The sequence below is a fragment of the Aulostomus chinensis genome, chromosome 13 (assembly GCF_037954235.1).
Source record: "Aulostomus chinensis isolate RoL2024-O1b breed Wild chromosome 13, RoL_Achi_v1.0, whole genome shotgun sequence".
NCBI lineage: Eukaryota > Metazoa > Chordata > Actinopteri > Syngnathiformes > Aulostomidae > Aulostomus > Aulostomus chinensis.
The window spans coordinates 14820001-14845111 of NC_141332.1; the positions used below are offsets into that span (position 1 = coordinate 14820001).

General features: G+C 39.8%; 1 protein-coding gene across 3 annotated transcripts in view; it reads right to left on the reverse strand.

The window, feature by feature from the left end:
• Positions 1 to 25111, reverse strand: part of spock1 (SPARC (osteonectin), cwcv and kazal like domains proteoglycan 1) — a 99756-nt gene that overhangs the window by 52829 nt on the left and 21816 nt on the right. For all 3 annotated transcript variants that reach the window (XM_086221542.1, XM_086221543.1, XM_086221544.1), the window contains exon 3: positions 4173 to 4218. In XM_086221542.1, coding sequence (XP_086077668.1) covers positions 4173 to 4218 — 46 coding nt within the window. The remainder of the gene's footprint in view (positions 1 to 4172; positions 4219 to 25111) is intronic.

A 25111-nucleotide genomic window follows, 5' to 3' on the forward strand; every position in this document is an offset into this window, starting at 1 on the left:
GTGTGGGCTGTGCAGGAGGCTGGAGACACTTGAAATGAAGGAAAGTAAAAAAATTGATTGTTGTGATTTATGATGAATGTCTTTTTAGTGATACGAGCCAAGATTTTAGCAACTTCTTTTTTAGTGTGCAATAAGTTTTATTTTTATTCTACTTTTTTTTTTTTTTTTAAATTAAGGACCACATATCACCACCTAAATGCTGGCAAGAGAAGGGTGACCTCTTGTTTGAGTGTGTTCAACCTACATCAATTCAACTTACAGCGGTTTCCCCTGCCAAAGCAGAGTGTCCTTTCTCTTTGTTTATCCTCTGAAGCTGCCAATTACATCACTAATGAAGCACCTTGTCTGGTCTCTGGCCTAATTCAGTGAAACACAGAGAAAGTAAAGTAAAACGGAAAGCCTGCTTTAACAGGTCTGGCCTTAAAGCTAATCAAAAGGAATCATCCATGTTTGGAAAACAGATGGCAGGTCCTCATCTATCTAAAGCTTGTGTATATACACTTCTCCTGTATTTTTACAGTAAAATCCTCAATAATATCTTATGTACTAAGTCTCTGGTTTAAAGTATGACACTGTTTACTTTGTCTTTGGTTGTCTCAGAGAAACTAGAGAGTAATGCTGGAATTTGCACTGATGCGGGTTGTTCTCATTAGGCTCAGTATCCATGAGGAGCTGTCCCAGATAAACCTGCTCAGCAAGTCTTTCCCTGAAGAGTTACAGTTACTGTGCTACATATGCAAACCAATCCAGCGTAGAACAGAGCAAACTCAGTGGTAGAAAGATTTAAAGTCTGTTGTGCTTTTCAGAGAGCTGCAGTCCAATCAACCCCCTGGAGTGTGTGTGTGTGTGGGTGTGTGCATGTGTGCAAGTGTCTGAGAGGAGTGTGAGAGTGAGAAAGAGAGAGTGAGTGATTGAAATAATTGACTTTAGTCAAGAGTTACTGTAGGTCTAAGAGCATTACACACTTGAGCGTGATTGATAAAGTGGATTTGGCATTGTTGCCATACTAAGCCCATACGCAGTATGTGCACGGACACACACACACACACACACACACACACACACACACACACACATATGTTTAAAAAGATGATGGGGTTTTTGGCAGCAGCTCACTAAACAGCACAATTAGTCAAATAGGAATTTTTCTAATTTGCATGCTGTGAGGTGAACTGTTAATTGACTGTGAGGGAATGATATATGATGTGATGTAGCATAAACAAGGCCACACACTTAAGCCTTATTATATTAACACTGGTACAGTCTGGAAGAAGAGAGTAATCACTTGCGTTTTATTACCGAGACATTGTTAAACTTCTGTATGCTTTTATTTTTTGACTGAAACATTTTTATCATCTTTGGGGGATACTTAGAAAAACTATTTTAAAGGGGTATATTTTAGGAAATAATAGAGAACCATTGCACTGAGGCAAGACTTGAAGGTTATCTCAAAAAGAGAGAAGATGAAGGCAATGAGGATTGAGACATACATATCTCCTGAGCAGCTGCCACCTTGGAGAAATGGTGACTAGAGGTGGCGACTTTTCAGACTTCTTTGTTGACCTTCTGTCAGAAAAAGCACCATGTGAGAAATTTTGCAAATTCTTGGACATAGTGCCATTAAAGCTCTCCAAATCTACCTGCAGACGGAACACACTCAGCATAGCAGCCTACAGATGCAAATGAGATGCATGCGTGTTCTGGTGTTGCTTGCTGTTCTGTTAATTTTACCGTTCTCTCTGAATAATCATCTTATATCGAACCTCAACTGAAATCACAGCAAAAAAAGATCATATTTATAAGTATGTTATAATCTCAATGACTTTCTAGGTTATGAGATAAGAATTCTACCTGTGCAGATGGAGAATAGCATAGAAGTGACTGCTAATTAGCAGGCAGTAGTCATGGGTTGGTTTTAAGCGCTATTTCATACTCACCCCATTGTGAAACATCAAAACTGAGCAACTATAAAGCATTCATTGAGCGTATACCTCCACCAAGACAAAATTTTGACCCCTGGCACTTTAGTGACTGGGGCCCTAATTGATGCAAGACGAGCAGCCTCTCACACCCACGTTCAATCCATTATTTGTGGATGCCCCATAGAGCGAGAGGGAGGGGAAACCTGATAATAATTGGATTTTACATAAAAGAGCTGATTACAGATCACATAGAGTGTACTTTCTGAGAGCACTAGGTGGCGCTATGACTATGAATTAAATTCAGCTGTCTAGAGAAGATCTGGGCATGTGCAGAGGCCTCACCAGGGGTTAATTTGAGCCGGATCCTGCCGGTACAAGATCCGGCGGCTCTGAATTTGGGCCTCCCTGTGTTCCGGTACTTATTTGGGCAGATCCGGTACCTCTTGTATTAAAAGAAAATATGAAAACATTTTAAAAATGTTTAAAATACAACAATAATGTACACAGATAAATTTACAGACCAAATCCTTAGAATTTCATGTTGTTTATTCAGATTCAACCTCATTTGAAAGAGTCAGAGATCTGTTCATGCACTGATGCCAACAAACCACGCCCCTGACACAAACAAATAACCTTTCGAAATTCGCCGCCTCTGAGGAGCAAGCAGAGAGGAAATAAACAGTTACTATTTCAACGCCAACATGTCAAAAAGACAGTTAAATTTGCTGGTTTTTCAAAAAGAAGGAAGAGTCGCATGACTCTTAAAACGAGTCAGAAAAGCCTCCACAAGCGGCGACGAGGGCAGCTGCAGCGGTCATGTTGACGATCAAAATCGGCTGCAGCAGGAGGCTAGCGCCGCCACAGCTAGCCAGGCTCACCTCCAGCTAGCCAAGCCGGGTCTAACGTGATGTGAGGTGTCTTGGACAAGTAAATGGTGAGCATACCGTCTAATCATAGGCCGCCGTGCCAATCTTTATATAACGTAATAATAATAATGGAAGATTTGTGTGATTTATTGTGAGCTCTTTTTTGTTTGTTTTAGAAGTTAAGAAACTGTTGAGAAACGAATTGCTGACTGTAGACTCGAAGTCCCACCCGTGGTGATGTGGGTGTTCACCTGTGCTGCGCAGAGGAGGCTAAATAACTGTGAATTATCGTCATAACATTGATACTATGGATATTATTTAAAATGGAGGCTTGTAAGTCCCACATCATGGCAAGTGGGCATTTGTATGTTGTTTACTGTGTACATTCCGGGACCTGTGCCCCTCTCTCACCCCTGAGCTGTCATATGTACTGAGTGTTCTCGCACCTTACGATTTACAAATTAAGCAATGGTTTTACATGTTGTTTTTCTGTGTGTTCCGGGACCTGTGTCCATCTCGTCACCGCTGGGTTGTCATATGTACTTTGCGTTCCGGTACCTTATGATTTACAAATTAAGCACTGAGCCTCACCCTTTGGAGTCTAGCTTCTACAGTTTCCTGTTCTATGGTGGCGCAGAGTGGCAACACTGTTAAATGCGAGTACAATGAAATGAAAAAAAAAAATCATTTCCTGTTACCATCATATGATTTCTCATGACGTATCTACCTGAAAATTGAATGAGTTGTTCCTCAGCCAATGCTATGTCTGTCCGTCAAGTTTGATGAAATAGCTAGCTAAAAGACAAACTGAGAAAAACCACAGAAATCTTGACCTCCTTGTTGGATGTAAATATCTAAATGAGAACATATTTTAGCAACATTACCTTAAAGTGCCAGTTATACTGTAGGAGGCTGACGCCCTCCTGCCAGAATGCAGCTCTGACGCTGCACAAATATGTTGCTGTATGACATCACATGGAGGTTTTAGCTGCCTGTCTCTGAAAGCATCTTGAATCATGAGGCCACCGTCTCATCCACAAGCTGAAGTTGGTGCAGAAGAGGGCTCTTTAGCTGACTAGCTAGCTTTGTCACAATACACACTACTTATGGATGAATTTCCAAGGAACACTTTCAGGCTATATAAATGATTATAATGTAAATCATAAGGCCAACAGAGAAAGGGATGAGGCTATGAAGACGTTATCAGATGGAGGGAGCACAGGCTCCACTGATTTCACTGCAGTAAGTCATAAATAGCAATCGAATGCTGATTCATGCATATCTCTGGCTGAATTGGAATATCTCTGAGCAGGGATAAGCCCCCACGTTTCAAAAACCCAACAACACCTCTGCAGTGTGCCTTCATGTAAACAGGAGGACTCACCTTGGTCTAGAGACTTGGCAGGAGCCCAGCTTTTGAAGTAGTCATCCTGAATGGAAACACAAAAACAAGAAGCAGGTTTATAACTCCATGCTGAGAATATCATTGAATTATTTTACAGGCCAGAGAGCAGCCCCAATACTTGATCAGACTACTGAGAAATGCTTTCCTCAGTCTTCTCTTTTGTTTTTTTTAAACTTGTGTTGTAAAAATAGGTGATTACAAGAGAAAAAAGGAAGAAGATATTGATAAGATGGAGCTTTTGTTGGTAGGTTTAAAATGGGACATAAATAAATGGGAGACGCACAGGGGACTAAAGACAGTTATAGCCTCCAGGACAGACGAGCCAAACTAGAACAGACACTTAATTTCAAGGTTAAAATGGACTTACAACACTGCTGCTGTTATTGATAGTAATAAAGGTTTGGAGGACAAAGAGTAGAGTATTATATTTCATCTGTTTGCTACCAATTTGGTGGTGTTTTTATGTGTGGCAGTAAGAGGGAAAAGTATCATTTGACCAGAACATCTCATGGTTGGATTCTCAGTGACTTCAGTTCACTTGTTTGTGTAATTTTTGTTTTAACCGCAAGTTTGAGGTGTTTTCTTTCCTACAACCCCCAACACACACACACACACACACTAACACACACACACACACACACACACACACACACACACACACACACACACACACACACACACAATCATGGTGTCTGCTTTTAAAGTGCCACCTGCAGGGAACCATATGTATGTGGACAGGGAGTGAACCGGTGTCACTGACACAATGTGACCAGGAAGAGGACACCTGCAGGGTCTGTTACCATATAAGGGATGGAGGGGTGAGGAAGGCTGAAATAAAGCAATAATATGAAACAGCGAAGAGAAAATGGACAGCTGACCTACTCGTTTTTCTACAAATGACAACTACTGATGTTTGACAGGTTGAAACAAGGAGATGAAACCTAATTAGCTTCTCCCTCTGGTCCCAACTTCTGTCCTGTCCTCACTTCTTTTTCTGCCGTTTCATGTCTGTCTCTCACTATTATGAAAGCAGGATGTCAGCAGAAAGAAGAAGTCCTTTATGCTGAGTTTTAACTGAAGTCTTCATCACTTAGATGGATGATTACAGTTTAATCAGGGCGCTGATGGAGACAGTAACTTCCACAGACCTTTTTTTTCCTCCACATCTTTTCTCTCCAATTGTTCAAAGCCAATTCTGCTCCTTATCTAAGCTGTACTTGCTGTTGCTCCACCCCTCTGCCGCTCCCAGACTATCACGTGCCTCCTCTGTAAAATATGCAGTTGTCAGTTACATCTTTGGGGTGCAGTGACCAGGACTCTTCTGGCCAGCAGATGTGGTCAATTGTGTCTGTATGCATAAGAGCCCAACCAGTAGCAACAGTGGCAACAGTGGCACCGGCTGATGGACCGCTGCACTACCTGGGTGCCTGAATTTCTTGTTCTCTAAACCTTGTTTAACCTCTTGTTGTGCTCTGCATTCAGCAAAAAATTGTAATAATAATTTGTGGCGAAGGTAGCACGGTGGTGCAGTGGTTAGCACTGTTGCCTCACAGCACTAGGACGAGGCTGATTGATACTCTAAATTGACTGCAGGTGTGACTGTGAGTGTGAATGGTTGTCTGTCTCTATGTGTTGGTCCTGTGATGGACTGGTGACCTGTCCAGGGTGAACCCTGGCTCTCACCTGAAGGCTGCTGGGATAGGCTCCAGCCCCCCCCCAAAGACCCTTAACAGGATAAGTGGAAGAAAGTGGATGGATGGAGTTTGTAGCGATAGAGACTTTAAACATCAGTAAAGATCCTATAAATATGGTAATAAATCACTACCTCACATGTATTTTTTACTGCTGTTGGCTGCTTCAGTCACACTTCAACTCACTCAACAAAGATGTAACATGCACACTGATCTGAACTTTTACATGACAAGGTCTAAAGTTCAAGTGCTGGATTTCAATTTTTTAAACCGGCAGTTACGATCATAAAATGGTGATTAACTTTTATTTGGAATCTCTTTTTTTGGTTGATTCAAGCTGATTACGGAATACATTTTACATTCCTTTACTTGAAACAGAGTTCTCAAACTTTCTGCATGCCAAGCTAGTACAACTGAATTATTGAAGAGCAGTTTTTTCATCGGAACACTTGAAATGACCCCCTTGTTGCGAGACAGGATGATCAGATGACTTAAATATGTGGCTTTTCACAGAAAGCAGCATTAAAGAAGAAATAGTTTCCCATGTTTAGTGGTGCAGAAACTGCCTGGTCTAGAAGGAACCCCCTATGGGATGAACTGCAGTGTCCTCATTGCTCAGCATCACCTGACCTCACTGATGCTAAATCTTATGATTCTCAACCCAGACAAATAGAGGCTTTTAGAACAGCAGGCCATGATTCTGGACTGTCAACATCACGGTTGACTCCTGTTGAGTGAAATGAGTCTTGTTTCAACAGTACTTTGGCAGATAGTACCAAAATACAAGCTGTTTTATTGAATAATAGTGCTTGAGAACTGATAATACTTCATAAATATGATAAATGGTGAAAGAACTTGCTTAAATAGCCTAAAGGTAGTTGTGAAATATATTAATATGCTGAACTGTACCACATTATGGCTGCAGCAACCTTCTCTGCACTTTTATTAGCAACACCTCTCCAGCTCAGCAACAATGCCTTAAAGCAAGTGCCAGACAAACACTGCGGGGACTGCAGTACAATTTAAAATAAAACAATAAAATGACAAATACAATGGATTGACTTACCTCTGCTTCCTTTAAATGATTGCAGAGGAGGGGGTAGTCAGAAAGACAGACAGGAGAGAGGAGAGAAAGAAAGAAAGAAAGAAAGAAAGAAAGGTCAGTGATAATGGCACAGTGTGTGATGTCTATCAGATCTATTACAACCCACCGCGTTACGCCTCATTCTGAATACCGAACTCAGTAGAGTCATTTAACAGGAATCTGATTCAAAACTGTGGAACAGAGTGCAAAAGGACTCACACAAGCACACACTTGCACTCGCAGCTGTATGAGATCGCCTTATTTGATGTGGCATGCAATTTGAAACACATTGTACAGGCTTAGAGGAGGCAGAGCAGAAATGAATTAAAGAGGAGAAAGAGGAGGGACGTCACGGCTTCTTATCGCGCTAAAATCATGATGAGAGGATTATTCATGGAAGTTTCCCTTATCAGAATGAGGATCAAGGGATTGAAGTTGTTTTGTTTGCTAGTCCAAGAAAGTTAAGTTTGTCTAATATTCAAATAAACCTGCACGAATCAGCAAACGTGATTCTCCTCAAGGTGAATTTGTGATTTATACCTTTCAGCTGAATATCTACTGCAAAACTAAACGAAATAATCGGAACATACCAGTCGGCAACAACCACATTCAACACACAGATTAAATGTCCTTTTCAGGATCAGCCTGTCCAACAGACTAACTGTCTGGATCAAAACTCACAGACTTAATAAATGTGTTGTTTTCTAATTGATTTGTACAATCAGGTACTTCTGCTGAGCCCATTCTGCCCTGCAACTACAAACACCGACATATTGTGTTCACAAGAAAAAAAGGGTTCCATCATTCTGCCGAGGACTTCATGGAAGGTGCTCTTCTCTCTCTTCCTCCCTCTCTCTCTCTTTATCTGTCTCTCAGAATGGGAGTAGTTTTTAATAATGAAGCTGTATTATAACTTCTTCTCTGACACCATTGTGAATCTGTCTGTCTGTCTGTCTGTATGTTTCTCTCTCTCTCCTGGCTGGCATGAGCAAGCCCTCTTATTAACATTCAGCTGAGGTCTCATGTATGACCTTTCCTTGCCCAGGACCCCTATTAATATTTTATAGTGCTCATTTCAGAAGCATTAACTGGCTGTTTAGCCCACTGTGACACCACCCCAATGTCATTCAAACCCTTCAAAGTGATTACAAGGAGATAAAACTGTGTCGTTACCACCATATTGTCTTTGTCGGAGGAGGCGCCGAAATTTTCAGTGGCGAGTCCCACAAAGAAGAAGAAGTCTTGTCACAGCGTCCATTTAAAGCTGCTCCTCCTCCATCCTCCAGGAGGTTTTTTTCTTTTTGCGACCTCTGAATCCAACCATATTTCAGGGGTTCAATTAGGATTCTACTTAAAATGAAGAACAACAGCTGCTGTTGAAATTGCGATTACCTTGTTACAAAATTCTACACGATTCGGTTTATTTAGTGGGGCCTCCATTTTAATTGTGGTTAATTGAGTGCATGGCTGGGCTTAAAAACATCATGAAACAGTGACTGATTCCATTATATGATATTATGGTGGCTACAAGAGATCACACTGACATACACATTTTTTTAAAGAGGAAGTAAAGTTGTAAACTTGTCAGTCAGGAAATGTAGTGAGAGCTGCGTAGCTACATACGCAAAGATGGGACTATAATGACTTTTTTAAACTTGTGAAAGTAAGCAGGGATGTAAACTGGGTCATTTTTATCAATATCAAAAAGTTTTGCATCCTCTTGAACTCACCAGTCATTTCAGACAGTTTTCTGGGTGCAAAATAATGGGTTTACAAGTGAAGCTCTTTAATCTTGTTGAATTGTTAATATGCTCTGCATACAGAGACCTGGAGTAGCAATAGAGAAAAAGAATTGTAATGTAGGCACATTGAGAAACTAAACAGTATATGCCTACAAGATAAAACTTCTTCCCTCAATTTAATTATTTCCTGTTGCAAGGGATAACTGGTTCGAAAAATTAAATAACAAAATTGAGAGTATAGAAGTGATGTCATGTGGCCTCATATATATGGGATTTTTCCTCTCCCTGTCAACATTTTTCTCTCTTGATGACCACAGCAAGGTTCTGTACATCAACATGTAACGTGAACTCCAACCGGATGCCTTACAACTGTTCTTAGACAACTTGATATTTGTAAAATCTTTCTTATTTTACTATTAGGTCTCCATTACTTCATATTTTCCTCTCTGCTCTCATTTGCAGCGGAAGGATTGAGGAAAGTGCCCCTCGGTGCAGGAACTGCCAGAAGGGGGTAAAAAAAAACTCCCCACGGTCAGTTAAAAGCATACCAGAGGAAATTTTAGCGTGCATAGTCTTAAAAAATTTCTGAGACGGCTTCTTCAATGTTTCATCCGTCTCTTTGGTCTCCATCAGGTCAGCCTATTTTTTTTTCTCCCACACATAAAATGATGGACTTCAGAGATGTGGTCTGATAATGCATCCCTGAGGAAGTGTGTGACAGGAGAAGGTAGGGAAGGAGCCAAATTGATTCACTAGGGAAGCAAAGTGGGAATAGCTTTAACTTGGTTAGCTTTTTGCTGCAAATAACCTCTACTGAACTCTGTGGGAGTGAGAGCTTGTGTGTGTGTGTGTGTGTGTGTGTGTGTGTGTGTGTGTGTGTGTGCGCGCGCGCGCACTTCTACTTGCAAGTGATATTTGTGATTTTGTACAAATAGGCAGATTACCATTAAAATAGGCAAAGCTGTGCCTGGAGTGCTGACTAAAGATGCCATAATCAGGGGATGAGGATGCAAATCTGGCCTCTCAGTGGAAAATAAACAGCATTAAAAATATACTTTGTGCTTTGTGTATTTTATTCATGGTCTGAAACTTTGCAGAATTCCTTCTTTTCCTCTCCCGCATGTTCTCTAATCCATTTCCCTCCTCTCATCTCGTTCCCTCACCATCCTCATAGCTCTCTGCTGTCCTCCTTAGGGAACATCCTACTTTCTGGTCTGGGATCTGATCAGCATCCAATGAAACTAATAGATGAGCTTAAGAGGAGACAGCATAGTGGCAACCAGGATACCTTCAAAAATGGTAAGTTTGATGACTCTCCTCATTAGTAGGAAAAAGGTATTTGGTTTGTGAGTCCGGTTCATAAACTATAACCAAGTTATTGTTTGGCATCCATAGTCAGGACATGAAACTGCTACAGTATGTATCCTAATTCATGCTCTGCATCAGCAGTAGCTCATACGTCAGGCTGTCATTCAGCAGCTGCTTAAGAATATTTTGAAATGACATGAGGCTGAATAGACCACCTTATATCCTTTATGCAAACAAAATCTTTTGTGTGAAAAACCAGAAGAAACACTGTCATAGATGCAGGCTGAGTTCTTTCAGCCTGCATCAGTAGCAATGCAAACCTCCCAGAATGTTCTAATCAGGCAAGATGCTCACACACTCTGGGCCAGAGCTTCCATTCGCACATGCTTGTGATTGATTTATCAGACTCAGTAAGCCTCTATCTACAATTCTATCATTAGCTTCTCTGCTAATTGGTTAGGAATGCACACAAGTTTCTAAATGCTGGTGAATCTAGAAGTTGCATATATTTGGCAATATCCTTTGTACGGGTAAATTCAAAGTACAATCGTTTAAAAAATGTCGACTCTACCTCAGCAGTCATTCTGTCAATTCTGTAACCAGATTGGTGGAGCACTTGTGGGAGAGGAGTGGGATAAATCATTTAAGAAACCATTCATTTCTAGTAGTAGCTTGTTATAGGACATAGTAACAGCAATAATATGATATACTGTTCAGTTACTTCTAAGTGTAACAACTAAGTTTTTTTTTCCCTTGGGACTGTCTGAAGATTGAGTGGTGAAGAAGGAGGGGTAAGGAGGTCAGGAAATACACAGTTAAGAGGAGAGAGGGAGAAGACAAAGAGGAGTTCGCTGCTCTGTACTGCTGGAGTTGATCAAGTATTCGTGTGTGCAGCCTTGAGATTGACAGGCAGACGCTCATTCATATGAACAGATGAGAAACACTGAATATTACATGTGCTGCAGAGGAGATGAAGCAATGTGCTACAACACACATACTGTTCAAGCACATACACACATACAAACACACACACAGACAGGCACAAGCACAAACACATGCACTCATGCACAAACAAAGCTTTGCACCTGTTTTTGAGGAGAACTACACACAAACTCAAATTAATAGTTTACTGGAAGGTACACAAAGTTTCCAACTTTCAGGCGAGATTCCAATCGCTATTTTCCTTCCTTCTCATTCTGTCCTTCCTTTTCATGTTAATGAGGGAAAAATCTCCTCTGCACAGTCTGTCATTCAAAATATCTTGCTATCTTCAAAGTCTTCAGAATTATTTCTTCTCTTCGATACTCTGTTCAGCTGGCCTCCTTTTCCTATCACCTGTATGTGCTGCTTAGTGTCAGGATATCGAACGCAAAAGAGTAGATAATAAGAGAGGAATGAGGAACGAGGCGAGAGAGGAGATTGTTTAACAGGGTAGCTACACAGCAACAGAGGTTAAATTAGGAAGGAAAAGTAAAGGTACGGGAATCAAAGGAAGAGAGGGCGGAGGAGATGGAGGAATTTAACCTTACAGGACAACGCTTTTGGTTCAAATCTTTGGAATTCCTGGTGAGAGCAACAGGGGGAATGTCAAGCAGTTCATGCAAAAACAACACAAACAAAACATAACTGACAGAAACCATTTGATTAAGGAGAGAGCTGGGGTAGAAGAATAACTGGCACTTGTAGTCGCCCACCTGCCTGCTGAAAGGGTACAATGGTGAATTCTGAAGGGTACTGAAGAAGTTCTGAATTTATCAAAATTGATTTGGAAGAAAGATAACATTGCAACAAAATATTATATGACAAATTAGAATCTGGGCCAACTGGTATGTGGCATGATTTCATCATTTGTATCTGTGTATACTTGAGTTCATGAGGTCGATAAAAAAGCAGGCACATTTTTGGGCTCCTAAACTTTGTGCCATTCTGCAGGCAGAAAAATAGCTTTCCACAAGCACCAACTGTCACGTCCTGCATTTTATTTGGTTGACACATTTGTCATTTAAAATAAGTACATGACGGTGCAAAATGTACATAAAAAAAAAATCAAACTCAGCCAAGAATACTGGCGTCATGTATTGGTCATCAGCTGCTGATGTCTAAATATCAGATAAACGCTTATTGGTCAACCTTAATGAAAATGTACCTCTGATAGTGAGCGTTTGAACCAAAAACTGTTACTTCAAGGCTTTTGCAAATATACTATATTTCTCATTTAATTATATAAACTGAATTTTTATGGTAACAGTGGCCTCTCTTCCGATTACAAAACCTTATAACAACTTATGAGTCACCCAACGTGGTCAACAAAACCTCAGCGTCGCATTTTATAATTCTGTCCCTGCTCTAGACTCGGCTCCTCGACTTCCTGACCTCCACTCTCTCCAGTCTGTTTCAAACAGACGTGACCAACCGTGTTACAGCAGCAACATGAGACCCTTCCTAAGATGTCCGGCTAGTAGGGTCCAGTTTTCTTCTCTCACTGCAGATACACAGTAGAGTGTGACTGGGAAAACCATCAACAACCCAGATGTTTCTGCTGTGTTCTGAAGCTGAATAAGTCTGCAGGCTACATGAAGTGATATGTGGAAGGAACGGCGGAAAACATTGAATACATTTAAATTTATTCAATTACTCGTAGAATTCACCAGGTCCATACATGCTGCACAATATTTTTGTTTTGTTTTTACAAGCTAGCATTCTGCTTCCAGCCATGCTGTCTGAGTTGTTTTCTGTGGCGATAATAAATAGGATGCACATTGATTTGAATGAATTATTTTGATATGTAATGGAGAAAAATTATAGAGGACAGCCTAACAGCTCATAGAGGGAATAATATTGATATGCTGCTTAAAGATTTAGATCTTTATTCACTTCGTTTTCTTGATTCGATTGTCAGGATGTTGATGTTAGTCTATAATCCTCCTTTTAATTTGACACATCTACCTTGAGTTGGCCTGTAAACTCACAACCCCACAAGAACCGTACACCCTGAACGTAAACATGCAGATAATGAAATTGATTTCCGTAAAAACACTGACCATGAACAGACTCTCGTCTGTGGGCATATTCATCAATTTCTCAGGAAATATTACATGAACCATGGCAGAAGTCTGCATTCTCTGAGGGCACTTCTAGTTTAATTATGAATCAGAGTTCCAAATGGAGAGTTTAGTATATTTTATGAGACAGATTTTATGAGACCGATGAGACTGATTTGATAACTGAGGAGTCTCAACTCTCGTACCCATGATCTGTAAATTTTATACGGAGAAAGGATGTGAGGACACAGTTACTTGTTTAAAGGCTGAGATGACTAAAAATCAGACTGAAAACAAAACTGTCCACTAATTTGTGTATTTGACAGACATTACTCCCTCATAGAGAATAAAAAAATGTGTTTTTAGAACATTAGAAAATGGTGAACAATACCACAATTTTGCAGAGCCGGTGATATCTTTAAATTGTTGCATCTGACCGATAATGTAAAGCATAATTTACATTGATATAAACCAGAGAGAAGCAGCGTACAGCTTGACCTCACATCAGAAACGGGAAATATTCCACGTTTAGTCTGATGAGAAACAGAAGGAAGGGAGAACATATTAATGACAACAATATTACCTGTCTTTTTGCGCAATCATTACTAATCATTATCATCATCTTTCTTTTATTTGCCAGACTCAAGGTACATAAAAAGAACACACAAACACACTCAACATAAAAACAAACAAGCCATTCAGACCAAAACGAGAAAGAAAACACAACAACCCCCCCCCCCCCCCCCACACACACACACACACACACACGCACACTGTTCTAAAAGACATTCACACCAGTACCTCCACACTGGTGGATTGTATCAAATTGTACTGTAACTGGGATTAATCAGCAATACAACATTGTCATTGTAATTAAGGACAGAGAAATTTACACATCAGGTTCCTCATCAATGCTCTAAAGGTGCTGACCCCTGCATTACAAAACAGGGCACTAGCACTACAGCCCCTTAGGTCTCTTTAGTAAAATCCTGAATCAGAAGTTATAAGCAAACTGTAACTTCTGTAGACTGGCCTTGTTTAATATCCTTTTTTTTTTTTTTTTTTTTTTAAAGTGAGACTAAGTTCAAATGCTTGGAGCGAACACATTTGCAGAGACAACCGTCGCTTGAAACAGTGGCCAAGTCAATAGGTGACGGAGATAAAAAGCTGTTGCAAACCTCAGACACATGTCAGCGAGAGCAGAGACGGAGCTCAGGGGGATGAGATCAAGGCAGAGGGAAACTCACAAGTTCAGCCTCATGTTAGTTACTGTTCCCATCAGTCAGATCAGCCTTTCTTCACCACAGAAGCCTTACAGGCAGGATACTGACTGGTAGACACAGAGTAATAAATAATAGATAAGTCTACATGTCACTGGATTAACCTGACAAGCTCTACCGCCTACTGCCCCTGGATATTTGAAAGACAAACGATAGGAAACGTTCTGAGTCTCTACAGGTTTGTAAAAGTAGTCAAGTGCGATGAGTGTCCTTGATTTTCCTATCTGGGAGGTGAGCTCCTCCAGCGAGCATGCAGCCACACGCTAGATGATGATGAATAGACCCTGCTGCTACTGGATCCAGTTCTCACACTAAGCTTTCCTGCGCCTGCCACGCTTCCACAACCTCTCATTGGTGTGAAAAACAAAGCTGTAGCTCTACCGCTGCGGCTGCAACTGATGAAAAAAAAAGGGTCATCTTCCAGTTTCCTTTTCACTCTCTCAGCAGATGTTGCCTTAACGTCACCGCTGAACTGGATATAGATTGACTGAAAATTACAGACTGTTAATTGCCCACCTGTTTCTCCTGTGTTCTGCTGTGTTCTCACCCACAGCTGAATTCATCTCTGGAACATAAAGCGATACGTGGCTAGAGAGAAAGGAAAGGCAGCTGAGCATCTCTCTCTGCTTTCAAACTGTCGACTGCATTTTAAAATTTGTCGCATTAGAGGGAACCTACGCTGATAAAAAGGGACCGACTGTAAATGGGTGCATATATTTGCACTGATGAGCTCTTGAAAGGAGACGAATGCAAACAGATTAGAAAAGCACAAAATGGGGGCAAGCGATGGGAAGATTCACAACATACATAATGCATGTACAGTATACTCCAGTGCATCCCACATGCAGGCGTGTGTAGATAGATGCAAGATCAAATGTTATTTTAAAGTTGTTGTTTTTTTTTTATAAATGAAGGATTACAAGGAAAAGTGTTTCCTTTTCTCTCGTGTTTTATAATCGAGCAATTTCCTGATGAGACGTTTCCTAAAAAAATACAACCAGATTGAATGTGCATTAATCTTCATAAAATTTCATTAATTAGGATTTTTGTAGAGGTTAGTCTCAGCATTTCAATTTCTATTTGTTTTTTTTGACCAGATGATTTGCAAAACTGTTGAATATTATAGTCCCAATGGGACTTGTTGAATAATAATAGGGCAAAATGGTGATGAGTGAAGAACAAAGTAGAAAAAAAATCCAACAACAGAGCCGATAAGTCAGGCTTTTTTTTTTTTTCAGGCCGCCAACTTTCTTGTCTTATTTGTTTATTTCTTCACATCCTGGACCTGGTGGCACATGAAATAAACAGACTGAATAAACTGAAACATTGTCTCATTTGTTCGAACCAACGTCCTCAGCTCAGAGTGCAGGTTCTTTTCCTGGAAAACAGTTTCATTGATCTCCAGCACGTGGTCTTAAGTGCAAAGAGCAGGTGCATGTGGGCCGTGTCCAATCCATTTAAATTAGCTAAATGACGCCTAATCTGGGTGTGAAGTGAGGCGAATAGCACAAACGGGTCGTAGTTCGACTTTAGATTGATCATAGGTGTGCTATGGAAGTGTAAACGATTCCAAAATGTCTCAACCCTTAATAATTAAGGTGCATTTCCAAACAGACGTATTGCTGTTTAAATGGCAGATTTGACCATTTTTCTGCTGAGGAACAAATTTGATTTTCTTTTATCATTCAAAGAATGTTTTCAGAATCTAAATCTTTCAGATCCAATCTGTCCTGTCAGTTATAGCTACAGTTTATAGTGTTATGCTTCATGATATTTGCCGCAGGGACAATATTGAAATGTTACAAAAGACTGAATAACTCAATGGCGCCTTTATTATTTTTAAACTGTTAAAGAAACTCCTTAAGAAACCAAACAATAAAGAGATCACCTGGAAAGCTTCCAGCACGTTGAGCCTGTCAGACACACTGCTTTGTGATGTGCATGCATGCAACAACATCTTTCTTAGAGAGCAGGATAAATAGTTTTGTGCTGCATAAAGACACCAGATCTTATTTTGAGATGAACACACATGCGCACAGAGAGGCGTGGGAACAGAGGAATAGGGCTTCAACGCTGGCGCAGGTGAGAAAATGACAAGTAATGACACCTGCAATGCTGGACTCAGTGTACAAAAGGACACAATGGGATAGATTAATAAACACGAAAAAGGAAACATTAGCACTGCACCTTGTTAAGTGTTCTTGTTAACTAGATGCCAGTTAAGTGTTTTGACTAAATCAAGCCTGAGTGTTATGGTATTTCCATTCGTCTGCTCCTCCTTGAAAAGTACCCAGGTTGAGTGCTCATGCATGTATCACTCCCTCGTGTGTGAAGGAAGTGTTTACAATCGTATCTGGCAGAGTCCTTCAGCTCCTGTCGTATCCCACAGTGATAGTGCAGCCATGGCAATGAGCCAGGAGTTAAGCCAATCGTACCCAGGCTGTCTTATCTGTCCGCTCCACTGGGGAAACAAGGGAAGAGCTCAGGAGGACGGAGGAATAAATGTCCTCTCTGTTCTCCAGGTGCATTACTCTGCTCTGTTTAATTCAGTCCTCCTCCTCCTCTTCCTCTTTACTCCACCTCAGTAAGTTTCCTCTTTCAGCATGCTAGAGATGTGTGAAGCAGCAGCCTTGTGTTCAACTGCTCCTCACTTCCTTCCTCACTTGCCTTCACTCTGGTCTGACTTTTTGTCTTTCTTCTTGTTTGCCTGCTTGTTCACAGAGTAAATGCCAGTAAAAAGTTCAAAGGAAGCCTGTGGGAAGAAGCTTTCACATCTTACTCAGTGTGTGTATATGTGTGTGTACGTGTGTGAGTATATGTTTATGTGTGTATTTATGAGTTTGTCTTTGTACCGATACGCACCAGTCTCGAAGGTTTTGTCAAACTAAATGCGAGTCAAATGAATTCAGGCAAAACATCCAAATGAAGCCCTAGACACGCTAAACTTTTCACAAAGTGTTTTTAGGTTTGTTGGTGCATGTGAAATAAACATTTGCGATTTTTTTTTTCACTTTGTTATGTAAAAATGATAGTTTGTCTTTTTTCACTGTGTGGGTTTTTCTGGAGGTCACCCACATTTCTTTCTTTTTTTAATCTTTTAAGTATTTTTTTTTAACAAATGCTGAGCTCTGCTATAAACCAAATATATTCATGTATTTATCAATAGATGTTCAGTTTCAATGGTGAGTAAAAAAGCATTGACATATTGCAGGAAATTACATTGTGTGCTCCGCGGTCACAGCGATCATCCTGATATCAGAGCTGTGATCCGCCTACTGATTAAACCGACGGGGGTCAGTGTTGAATTTAGTCACAACTTGATGGAGCAGGTAGGGTTGGGAATCACACAGTGACTGAAACTGGCGTGCCATAAGGACACGACGACCACTATAAACATAGTATCAGATTCAGCGATTCAGTGATTATTAACATAAATGCAATGCAACAACAGGGAGGGAAAACCACCCCTAAAAAGGAAAAAAAATAAATTGTGCAATCATCCGTATATTCACAGCCTCATGGAATCTGACAACTGATAAAATGATGTAAAACAAGGTGCAGAGTAGCAAGTTGATTTAAGTAGAAGGCAATAAACTGTGATGCAAACTACCGCAATCTAACATCGATAATGGCACTTTTGAGTTTTGACACTGTCAGAGAAGTTAAGAATTTATTTATGTTTAATATTGAGGTCATAGTTGTTTCATGTTCCTAATATTCTGCCCATTCATGTAAACAGTGTGGCTGGAATGATAGAAACACCTATCGTTATACTGTACAATAATGCAGTCTGGTTAAACATCTGCGAACAACCTCGATAGTTAGCATACAGTAAAATTAACAGACTAACCTAAATATCATAATGGAGTGTGCAAGAGTACCTTTACATGGAAGCGATCATTCACACTCTGTACTCTGAAATCGCAGTAAGAGTACTGCGTGTAAAGCCTTGTTGATGTCAATCAAATTCGTGAATTGGGTACCACATTACATTTAGGTCAAGACCTGAGCCACAGTTAGCCACATACTGTATACATCACGCGCAAGCGCATGCAAGCACACACACGTATGCACACACACGTACCAGCCAGGAGCTAATTTCATACAGTCTCATGGGAATTTAAAAAGCTTACTCAGGAAGAGAGTTGGAGAAACAAAGGGGGATTGGTGCTGATTTAGGGAAATAAGGAGGGGAGTGAATTGTACAGGATACAAAGCCTACAGAAGAAGGAGGGGAGGGAGACGAGCAGAAGGAGAGTTGAAGCAAACATGATGGCTGATGTATAAAATAAATTGCTGCACTCTTTGGTAAGCGACAGCTGAATTCCATCTTTATCTGAATAAGCCCACAACATCAAATCTAAAAGCTGCACTTGACATTTTTCTTATTTCATTATAGACGGCACAAATATCTATTATCCTGTCAACACCATCATTTTAGGTATATTATGCTAAAAGTTCAATGGGTTATTTTTGTGCATATAGTGTGAATTTACTTAGGTCTATGATTGACATCATACATTGAAAGTGCTTATTCATGATAAACGATTTTACGAGTCATACAGTGTGCATGTATTTAAGAATTCTCATGTTCGTAGAAATTAGTCTCATGACGTATATAGTAAGAGATGTTTTGCACAAAAAATACACATGTGACACAACACAAATGCAAGAGGCAACACAAGTGATCAGCAGGTTCCTGACTCTCCAACACGCGAAGAGACGTGAAGGCTACACACACTGGTTTTAGCCTCCTCGCCAACAGATCTGCCTCCAATTCCCTGTTCAGGACTGGGCTCATCCACACAATGCAGGTTAAACCCCAGCAGAAAGAATCTGAAGTGGATAATGCAATAATTCAAAGACAGATTGAGAACGCCGTGGTTCAAGTCTGGTTAGGTTTTGGCACAAAAAAACACTTAAAAATGTGGTAAAAATAAATAACAATTGCTGCAAAAGACCTCACGCCTCAACCCTGACTCACATTTACATGTGTTATAAACAAATTATGGCAAATTTATGTGGTCTGTGAATGAGAACAGCGTGGTTCATTCAAGTTCATTCATCACAACTAAACTTCTAAGTTATTAATTTGACATCAGTACAGCGGATCACTGGCACTATGAAAAATATCCATGCATTGCAAACCCTCACAATGGAGGAAGACGACGAGGACAAACTTTCATAAATACTTTGGGCAGCACAAGTGTACCAATCTTTGTCACTGTAGCCGAGGAAGAGGAGAAGCACGCACACACAATTCTGTTGCTGTTTTCCACATCGCCTCTATCAGTCTAACCTGCTATTATCTCAGCTCCCTCTACCTCCCTCCTTCTCTCCACAAACAAACAACTCCAGGTCTCTAACAAGACCACGTGGGATTGGCCAACTCGGGGATCTCTGCACTGCTCAGCTGAAGATCCATAGATACGATTATCTTTTATAATGAACATTCTCAGAACAATCAGAACCTCTACGTTGCATCTGCTACTTGGTAATTGTACTTTATCACTATTACTCCAATTCAAGTCATGTCTGAAATGACAGGGAAGAGCTCTTTTCTTATTTATTCTGAGTACCAAAAAAAAAACAAGATAAAATTTAATGAGCTCTCGTGGGAAAAGCTCCCTCTTACTCTTTCATTGGTCGATTGAAGCCTTATTTTACCCCTCAGAGGTGAGAAGAGAATTCCTGATCGCATGCAAGCCCCATTCTTTTCTTCACCTATTTACTGACGTCGGACGTTGCAGTCAGAAGGCTGATTTTTTTTCGTTAACTCCAACATATTGGATTTGAAAGCAAACAGAGACCATGTTGTAACAGTGTTGACTTTCAGCTTAAATTTAATGGTGTTCATATTCCCGCAAGTATCCTGTGGGAAAAGTACTGAAAGAATAGCTTGAGAGAAATATTGAGATAAAGCAAAACAAAGACATGAGGGTGATAGGAGTATATAACTCTTAAACAGCATTTAATAAAAGTTTGAAACGTATGCGTGGTCGGATCAGAGTTTTGGAGGCAATAAATCTTTCATAAAGAGGTTGTCAGAATCATGGACAGCTGCAAGGTAGCAAAGGACAGAGACAGAAAGATTTTATTAGCTAATCTAAAAGGTCTCGCTCCAAAAAGAAATAAAAAGTTCAACTGACTACTGAGTGATAAATTTGGGCCTGCTTCCATTTTAGATAAGCAACAGCATCTCCATCACAAAGGAGTGAAGGGCAGAAGATGTTTTTATGCAACGTCGGTGAACAAAGCACCGAACGTCTGGATTTAAAAGAAAATGTAGTTTCCTTGTCACATTGAGACTTCAGTGGAAATATTTCAGGTTCTCACTGCACAGTTTACTTAATTCATACACGATAAGATGGCTCTTACAAATTTATTTTAGTATACCAAGTACAATTCTCTTGGAGCTTGAAAACTACAAATGTCGTTTGAGAAAACACTGAGTAAACAGGACAACATCAGCTCATGATGTCAACTTCTTAAAGCTTGTACTCATGCTATTGATAGTGGGGAGGTGTTTTCCCAGCTAAGAAATAAGACTTTGTATTGCTTCTGATTGAGACAAGTGTAGCACTTAAAAAGTGCAGATATACTTTGGTAAAGTACTGAATTCCTGATCTCAGACCTGCTGATGCTAGGAGGTGCGTTATAGAAGTTACATACATTATATAAACGTTACAGATGTTCTTCTAACTCGACATGCGGCTGCAAACCAAATTGAAAGGAAAAAAAAAAAACAAGCAGAAAGTAAAACCAGTCCAGAGCAAAGCCAGGCAAGATACCAAGAGTCCTATGTTGACTCTGAATCCAAATTACTATGGATTCATTTCTTTTTTGTATGTGGTTCATACCATTTCATCACCTTCTTCAAACAATTGCCAAAGTCATTTTTTGACTTTTTTTTTTTTGCCTAAAACAACTTCTTATGATATTTTGTCTCCAGTTTTTTGTGTTTTCTGAAAAATGACTTAGGTGATTATTTTTAGGAGGTGACAATTTGTAAGTTTGTAAGTAGTATAACCTAGTTATTAAACAAAATATGTCTTTTCCCCAGAAATGAATAACACTAGTGTACTTTGTCTGGGAATAAAGGTAATATTTGTGCTTATTAATGTCTTGTCTTATGCCTTATTAATGGGAAAAAAAAAACACATCATTTTAAATGTGCCCCTAAAGTTCATTATGCAGTTGTAAATTTTTCAATTTTACCTCGAGGGGAAAAAGTAATCATCAAGCTCTGGTCCAATGCCTACATCTCATAAAACATCCAAACCCATATGTACTTTGTGGTATTGTTATAAAATTAATAATTAATCTACAATGTTTTATAGTTTTTCAAAGCTGTGAGCCAGTTTGTTGGGTGTTCTGTGCTCTAAAAGGTTTCTAATTCAGATGTCATTAACAGGTTCCAACCAGCAGTGACTCAATCCTCCAGCTGATGCTCTGAAAACCAAACCTTACGCTCTGATTTAAACATTTATGTAATTTTGTTTTATGTCTTTAGGACTTTTCATGTTCTCAAGCAGTAAAATAGTGATCTTACTAGGTAAAGGAACATCCTTACAGCTCTCTCTTGCTTCCCAGTTCAGCTCCAGTAGACTAACCCATCTCGTCCATCCTCTGAGGTGGTGCTTTTACACGCATCGGTGGCTAGAACCTCTGCTGACTGGAAATTTCAAGTTACTGTAAGTGTCTTATTTGCTGTTTGACATCCACTCACATCAGTCAGGGTAGCTCTGATACTTCAAAGTCTTATTCATGTTGTATTTATGATATCACGACACTGATAACATCAGACCCCTTTCGGTACTCAGGCTTTCTGAGATCCGCTCTAAAGACAACAGGAGTCCGCTAACAGGCACTCACATGATCTCTGCAGTCCTCTATGTTTGAACTGGACTGAGACGTTGAGAAGAATTTCTTGTAAAGACACATGCAAAAGCCCTCACACACGAGTCCTTTCATGCTGTGATTGAGTCAGGGTGACGGAGGAGAACACTTCCAGAGGCCGCGCTGTAAAAGCTGATTTGTTTTGACTGCAGCTCTCAGAGTCAGGAGCTGGTCTGTGAGCTCCTTGGCGAGGTTTAGAGAATTCCTCAGAGTAGCCAACAGGATTGACTTCATTCACTTAGACAGTTAGTTTACCGTGCTAAGACTGAGATCAGGTCAGCACACTCTTTATTAGATGACATCTCCAAAGAGAGCCTGATGATATATTCTGTTTTAAAGCACTGGCATTTGAAACCTGTTCTATTGATGGATAAATATTTTATTAATTTATTCACAAATACAGAAGGTAATAAGACAGATAAATGCAATTGAGGCACATTTCATTGTTGACATTTTTTCTCATTCCCTTCTGGCGAGTTAGCTGACGAAAAAAACTAACCAAATATGTTTATTTATCATGTCATCTTTTCTTTCTTCTATGCTTAATTTCTCTCAGTTTCTTCCTAATTGCTGTCAAACAGGATTTGAGCTGCTGAGACATTTATAGGATGATTGATTTTCTTTCTCCTTGTTTTCCTCAGGCAGGCTCCTCTCTCACTCTATAATTAATTGATGTGTTATTATAGATTTTAACCCTTGTACATGCATTTGTATGAGTCATATGAACTATTTTTTTTCAAAGGAGCATACTTTCAGGTAGTTATTATCATGTTTGATTATTTCTGTCGGCCTTTGGTTATGGCTTCATCATGTTTTTACATTGTCAGTCCATTCCATCCTTGTTAGCTCTGTATCTCGGGAACGCCTTGAGGGAATATCTTCAAATTAACCACACATGTCGATTGGGACTTGAGGATGAACTGAAATCATTTTGGTGGTCAAAAGTCAGAGGCGAAGGTCACTGTGACAACTATGATGCAGTATTTCTACTCTCGCTTTTCTCGTCTTTTTCATTCTTATTCTAGATTAAAAGCTACAGGGTCATTTTGCTCTTTTGTAGCTAACATTCAAAAGAAATTATACTCCTCTTCTATTCATGAGCAACAGCACTCAGGGGCTTTGTGGTAGAGTATCTGGACGAGGATAGTGGTGCTTTTAGATAGATATTACAGTAGCTGAGTCAGCTTTCTAACTTTAAGACTGTCCACATCAATGATCAGCTACGACTGTGCTTTACTTTACCTTTATTCTTCCATTATTATCTTTCAAAGCAGTAATTGCAGCTTTTTGCCATACTGCAGTCACACATAAATCCAAATTATAAAAGACAATGATACAACATTATTTTATACACAATTTGCTGTGAAGTGAAAAAAGTTTTGCACATGACGATACTTGGGAGCAAGAAAGCTTTGCATCTTTCATAAGAATAATAAAATCTGAGGTCTCCCTGCAGCTAAATGAACACAGTGACCTTTCTGAGCAGAAGAGAAAGAAAACTTCAATTTACCCCTCAGCCATATCTCATGTCCACAGCTCCACAGGCATCAGCAATATTTCATTCAGTTAAGGAAGGACTGATAATGTCTGAATGAATGTATATTTTGCACAGTATGGAATTTGCATAATCATGGCATGCGTTAACCTTGAATCTCTGTCTCCAGTATATTTTATTTAGTTTGGAGTAATTATTTACTAAAAATGCAGATAAAGGATGGAAAAGTATATTTCAGCATTTCCCTGCAATGTAGATATTTCTTATTGTTTTAAAATGAATTTATGTGCAGAATCTCTTCTCATCCAAATCAACCATCAGAACCCTTCTTTTTCTGGGAAAGGCCATCAATTTTCTACTGCAGACTGAAAATCACACACAGAACCAATTGGGTGAATGAAAGATTGCAAGCATTGGTGACATGGCCACAGTCAGTAGACAGAATAATGAAAAACACAATCATCATCACCATCATCACAACAGTTATGATCACCATAATCTGCATCATAATCATAAAGCTGACAGGAAGGCTAATCAAAGTGCTGTGAGTAGAGTGGAAAAGTGGTTTAAATGGGACAGAAGGTATTCATTTCAATGTTGAAACTGGGTCGGGAGTGTGGGTTTTTGTTTTTTGTTTTTTTTTTCTAATTCAAAGACATTTTTTGTGCTTGAAAAATCATGCTGCAAGTACAGGGATGTTTCAAAATAATGAGTGGATGTTGGAAAATCTAATAAGAGGGATGGAGAAAGAGCATAAAAGGGAGAAGACAATAAGAGAGTGAAGGGGGGGGGGGTGTGGGAGCAAACACGCAAAGTTTATTCATATGGCCCTTTTCACAGACACCAATCAAAGTGCTTTGTAGTCGAAATAAAATCAAGTTGAAACAAACACATACATAAAAACTAGAAAAAAACATCCAAAAAAATTATTCCCAGGGGAGGTGATGGAAACACAGGATTGAAACATAAAAACACTTGCCTCTCTGAACAGGGGGGAGGGGAATTTAACCTGCATTGTGAAGTACGATTGTGAACATCAAATTTGTGAAGGGTGGACCGTCTACGCCCAAGGCAGTGTTGTCAAATAGGATGGGTTTCTTTCTCCAAATCACCTTGTCAGAAGACACAGCAGTCTACAAATCAAAGTATTTTAATATCGTGCCAGAAATCAGACAGACGTACAGGGTAAAATGGTCAAAATAACGCTAATCAAAAATACTGTTGTACAAAAAATGAAAGCAACAGGTGGCAGTAGTGACGCAGGCGTCAATGAGGAACAGCTCAGCAAGAAGATGGAAAGAAACAGACTTCTATTACAACAAAAGTGGTTTTATCTTTCCTTTTGTTCCTGTGTGTTTAGTACAACTGTGGTTCTAAA